This window comes from Euphorbia lathyris, chromosome 1 (assembly GCF_963576675.1).
Source record: "Euphorbia lathyris chromosome 1, ddEupLath1.1, whole genome shotgun sequence".
Taxonomy (NCBI): domain Eukaryota; kingdom Viridiplantae; phylum Streptophyta; class Magnoliopsida; order Malpighiales; family Euphorbiaceae; genus Euphorbia; species Euphorbia lathyris.
The window spans coordinates 6,642,418-6,648,634 of NC_088910.1; the positions used below are offsets into that span (position 1 = coordinate 6,642,418).

A 6,217-nucleotide genomic window follows, 5' to 3' on the forward strand; every position below is an offset into this window, starting at 1 on the left:
CTTAAAATAATTACCATGTATATATGTCACGTGACAAAAGTTAACTTATCCCCTACTTTTTTTTTTAATCCAAAGGGCAATACTATAGAGGGCAAAGGTTAAATACACTATGGGTCACTGAACTTTAATAGTTGTCTCAATGATTTCCAATTTATCTCAATAAAAATATTCAATTTTGAATTTTGTCTTAATAAAAGTCACTTTGACGACTCCAAGAATACAAAGGCATTCGCGTCACTATTAGTCAATTTTCATCGCTGACCGAAACAATATGTGACTGCCACCTGGCTAAATAAATGACACATGGTTGCCACCTAGCTGGCCGAAACAACACGCGGCTGCCACCTAGCTGACACATGTCGTTTCGAGTAGCTATGTGGTAGCCACATGTCATTTAGGTGAAAATCACATATCATTTCGGCCAGCGGTGAAAGTCGACTAATGTTAATGTGGAAACCACTTCAAATTTTCGGTGTCTTTTACTCTTGAAGTCTCTAGAGTGACTATATTGAAACAAAACTCAAAATTGAATGATTTTATTCATACAAATTGAAGTTGAAGGTTTATTTTGATATAACCATTAAAATTCAGTGACCAAAGCTAAATTTAATCCCAAGGACTAAATCGTACCAAATAGTACTAAAATGAGGCAAAATAGTAAGATTTTAGGTACCAAAATACCAAATACGGTTTTATTCCTAAAAAGACATGTGTCTTCTAAAGACATTGGTCTCTATAAAAAGCTGTTGAGACCTTAAAACTCCTCAATCAAAAACATCAAATCTGAAAGAAAAAAAAGTGGTTCAATTCACTTAACTCTCTCTAAACTCAAAAATGGCATTGCAACCAGCAGTTTTTCGATCAATCAACACACAAAAGCAAAGTTTCCTCGGATTTTTCAATCAATCAACCTATTTTTCTCCGAAAATTAACTTCTCCATTAATAAACAAGCAAGAGCTTGTTTAACTTCAAAATCACAGCAACAAGAAGATCGTCGAGTAGCTAATTTTCCTCCCACTGTTTGGGGCGATCGCTTTAGCTCCTTAAACTTCAATGACTCGGTACGTTTTAACTCCATTTCTATGTCTGTTTCTGTATCCATTTCCGTTTTATTTTATGTTTGAAAACTAAGTTTTTGTGCAGAAATTTGAATGGTATGAGAGACAAGTGAAATCTCTTAGAGAAAACATTGCGGTTATGTTGGATTCAGCTGTTGATTTTGTGGAGAAAATCGTTTTGATTGACTCACTGTGTCGTCTCGGTGTATCGTATCATTTTGAGGAAACCATTGAAGAACAGTTAGAATGTATTTTCAATGATCAACTTCAGATTTTTGATGAAAATGATTATGATCTCTACACTGTTTCTCTTGCATTTCGGGTTCTGAGACAACATGGATTCAAAATGTCTACAGGTTGGTAGTTTATTTATTTGTTTGGTAAATAATTTATTGGTCCCTACACTTTTACCGAATGCATGGTTTTAGTTTCCGTATTTTAATAATATATTTTTTAGTCTCGTATTTTAATAATAAATTAATAAATAATTTAATAATATTTACATATCAACAAAACACAATCTTCCCATAACACAGTCCCCTAATTCGAAACCTTAAATATTATGATAGACATTTTACGTTTTTTATTTTATTAATTTGACAGTTTATAAACTAAATTGATTTTTAAATCCATTTTATAAAGTTCCAAATCGGGTTGGAGACCTATATATTGTCAATATATAAATGTAGTTTAAAAAATAAAGATGTCGTTCATTATAATCGGAATTTAACAGTATAACTTAAAATACTTTATTTTATAAAACAACATATTACAGATCTATATTTAGAACTCAAAAAAAATATATATATTTACAAATAAAACAAACTACATATTTTTTCCTACTTTACTCTTTAATTTATTAATTTATTGATCCATTTTATGCAAATTATATAATTTATCAAAAAAATAAAAACTCTATATAAAACAAACTGAATCTAAAATTAAAACTTCCTAAACCAAGTCTCATTTTGGTTTTTATTATTTTACTTCAAACAGTACATAATAAAATATTTTATTAGGATTAAAAAACACCCAGTTTTTTTGTTATTTTTCATTAATCCTTAGTAATGCTGATGCACTATAGTTTAAGATTCCTGATAATTATTTATTAATAAAGTTTCAAATAAGGTAGACTGGGTTTGAACCGGTACACACTATAAGTCCAAATAACATTTTATTATAAAGAGTTGTGTGAAAATAATGAACATTATTTTTAAAATGTTATCTATTAGTATAAAAATTTGTTTTTTTTGTTTTTTCTTATTCAACACCGATTGTGAGAATCTTTTTAATGGACTATGAATCAGATGTATTCAACAAGTTCAAAGATACCGACGGAAAGTTCAAATCGTCGCTACTAAACGACGCTAAAGGTTTACTTAGCCTTTATGAAGCAACCCATTTGAGTATCCCCGGAGAAGACATTCTCGACGAAGCTTACGATTTCTCGAAGGCATTTCTACAATCATCGGCAATTGAATCCTTCCCCGATCTCAAACAACACATAACGAACGCCTTGGAACAACCTTATCACAATGGTATACCGAGATTAGAAGCAAGGAAGTTCATCGATTTATACCAAAACGATGAATCCCGAAACGACATTTTGCTTGAGTTTGCCAAGTTGGATTTCAATAGGGTGCAGTTCATACATCAACAAGAAATCAACCACTATTCCGGGTAATTAATTAACATTTTCTTCGTTTTTATACATATTTTTTAGGGACTAAGAATCCGCGACGGATAATTCCGTCGCAAATTTATTCCGTGATTTTACAAACTCTTTTAAAATCATTAGTGATGGATATTATACATTAACCGATAGAAATTTCCTCCTTAACTCAATCCCTTCGTCCCTATTCTCAGATAGAATTCCGATGAGTCCGTGTACCTCTGGTTCCGCCACTAAATTTTAGTATTTGATTGTTTTTGTAGGTTATGGAAGAAGTTGGACCTTAAGTCGGAGATTCCTTACGCAAGAGACAGAATGGCCGAAATATTCTTCTGGGCTAGTTCCACTTATTTTGAGCCAAAATATGCACATTGTCGAATGATCATCGCAAGAGTTGTTTTGCTTATATCACTAGTTGATGATACGATCGATGCTTATGCAACCATTGATGAAATCCATCGTCTTGCTGATGCAGTTGAGAGGTTTTTATTTTTACTTTACAAAAGATTAATTTTATCGTCATCGTATAAAATAACTCAATTGATCCGTGTGGTAAAAAACTTTAGCTCAATTTTAATCTCATAAAAGAAAATTTAGTTCAATTTTATCGTTTTATAGGTACTTACCGACGAAAATAGTAACAGAATCCTTTAGATAGAGTTTCTACCATAGAGAAAAAATTGAGTCATTTTGTATAATGAGGGTACAATTTAATTTCCCCAATAACCTTGGGAAAAATAAACCCTTATCTCAATTTTGAACTTAAGGTTTTTTTTTTTCATATAACGACAAGGTCAACGATAAGGAATTGATTCTTATAATATCCTCACTTCATATCACGGAAAATATCTATATAGGTGGATTAATATGTAAAGTCCACTATAGAATTGGTCCTATAATTTCGAGTGCTTTATATAAAATTTAAGAAAAATGTCCAATTAATAAAACGAAAAATATAATAATTTAGAATTTAATTATAGAAAGAAAGTAAAAATAGTTTTTCTTGCGGTCTTTGAAATAAAATAATTGCTGTCGCACTTTATTTTCCCTAGTTCAATTTTACTTTTTTTTTTAGGGAATCCACTGAAAATTTGTTGGAAATTACTATAAATTTCAATTGCAAATTTAAGAAAATTAATACTATAATTCAGTCTACCAAAATAGATTAATTAAGGATACTTTTCTTCTCAATTATAATATTTTTATTATTATTATTATTATTCTTTCAGGTGGGACATAAGTTGTCTTGAAGACTTACCAGACTACATGAAAAGATTCTACACATTGTTACTGAACACATTTTCTGACTTTGAGAAAGAGTTGAAAGATCAAGGAAAATCTTACTCAGTTAAATTTGGGAAAGAAGCGGTAAAAATACAAAAAATTAACCATTTAATTACCATAATAATTATCATAATTAACTGATTAATTTAAATTAATTCTTATTTCAGTACCAGGAATTAGTGAGGGGATATTACTTGGAAGCAAAGTGGCTTAATGAGGGGAAAGTTCCATCGTTCGATGAGTACATGTATAATGGATCAATGACTACTGGATTGCCACTTGTCAGTACTGTTGGATTTATGGGAGTTGAAAAAATTAAAGGAACTGAAGAATTTGATTGGCTGAAAACTTATCCTAAACTCAGTTATGTCTCTGGTGCTTTTATCAGATTAGTGAATGACCTAACTTCTCACAAGGTAAATTATTCATCTCGTTAAATTATCGATGTCATTTTAATATATATTATATCGGGTTTTATTGTTATTTTATATATTAGGGTTAAATTTAAACTATGTCCCTGAAAACGAGAACTGAATTTAGTTGTTGGTAAAATTATTGGGAGATAATCAATTTTATTGTTAGGATTAATGTTAATTTTATTTATTTTTAAGTAATTATCAACAAAATTTACTAAGAAATCAATTTCTTTTGGTAATTATTACATCATCTATGTTAATTAATTGATTTAAAATTTAAATTGATAGGGAAAGTTAAAGAAGAATAATTATTATTGTTATTATCTTTAATACACATAATTATTAGTAATATTTTTAATAAGTAACGTTGTTGTCGTGTGACCAAGAGGTCACGGGTTCGAGTCTTAAGAGCGGCCTCTTGCCAAATAAATTGGCAGGGGAAGACTGTTAGCGAAACTGGAACTAGGATAGCCTCGGGGCCCCGAGTACACCCTTGTGGTGGGACCCCTCCCCGGATCCTCGCTCAGCGGGGACGCGTAGTGCGACCGGGCCGCCCTTTTTTTTAAATAAATGTTAAGATAAGTTTAGATTTCTATTTAGAATTAAAAATTTCTCTATAAGTGAATTTTATTATGAAAAAGAATTATATTGGTTTAATATATTAGGAGCTCCTTTAACTTGATTCAAAAAGCATGTTGGCCGTGTCTTGTTAGTTCTTTAAACTTGTTTAAAGTAATCTATGGATCACCTGAGTTGTGAAATTTCTTAGAGTAATAATTGTCCGTATATTTTCAATTTGTCAAAATCAACTTGTGTTCTGCCACTTGGACATAATGAGTTAATCATGTTACTTTAAACATGTTCAGAGAGCCAATAAGACACTCTGTAAGTTTAGACTTGTGCTCTTGTGATATGCACGTATGAACATTGAGTATAATCCAGACTCGTGAGAGTTATAATGTATGAGATTTCCTTACTGTTGTACCAATTTAAATGTACCAATTTAAATGAACTATGTGTATTCTTCACTAGTTACAGCAAGAAAATAACCGAAATACATAAATCTCTTATTTTCATAACTATATGGCTAATTTTCTCTTCCGCATTACAGACAGAGCAAGCAAGAGGACACGTGGCGTCATGCATAGATTGTTACATGAAACAACATGGAGTGACAAAAGAAATAGCAGTGAAAGCTCTTGAGAAAATGGCTAGAGAATGTTGGAAAGAAATGAATGAAGAAGTGATGAGACCAACACAATTTCCAGTAGATCTTCTAATGAGAATTGTAAATCTTGTTCGTCTTACAGATGTGAGTTACAAATATGGAGATGGATATACTGATTCTCAACAATTGAGACACTACGTCAAAGGCTTGTTTGTTGATCCAATTCCACTTTGAAAACTATTTTTAATTAATTATGTTTCAAGTGTTTATAAATATATGTTATGAATAATAATAACTAATGAAATTTCATTCTACTTATGTTGTATTAAAGAATGTATTGATTGAGTTTCAAAATTATTGTGTTGGGAATTTTTTTTATACTATGAAATTTCTAAATTATTGTGCAATTGCAATATATATGGCATCTTGAGATCTACCATTGATATTATTTAATTGGTATTATTAAAGGATATATTTTAGTGTATTACATGAGTAATACACCTGACTAAAAAAATCGTTTTGCATATCACTACATAGTTTGAAAGAAAAAAAATGTATATATGACATTAATGGACTCGTAAGTATATTACTTTGGTCATAGACGTACTTATTATTTTG

General features: G+C 30.5%; 1 protein-coding gene across 1 annotated transcript; it reads left to right on the forward strand.

The window, feature by feature from the left end:
- The first annotated feature begins 759 nt into the window (after window positions 1–759).
- LOC136220896 (casbene synthase, chloroplastic-like) lies at window positions 760–6,012 on the forward strand. The gene is made up of 7 exons (XM_066008729.1): window positions 760–1,062; window positions 1,145–1,415; window positions 2,367–2,739; window positions 2,995–3,213; window positions 3,961–4,099; window positions 4,183–4,431; window positions 5,543–6,012. The coding sequence occupies exons 1-7, from the start codon at window positions 835–837 to the stop codon at window positions 5,831–5,833; spliced, it is 1,770 nt and encodes a 589-aa protein (XP_065864801.1). The 5' UTR covers window positions 760–834; the 3' UTR covers window positions 5,834–6,012.
- The last annotated feature ends 205 nt before the right edge of the window (window positions 6,013–6,217 follow it).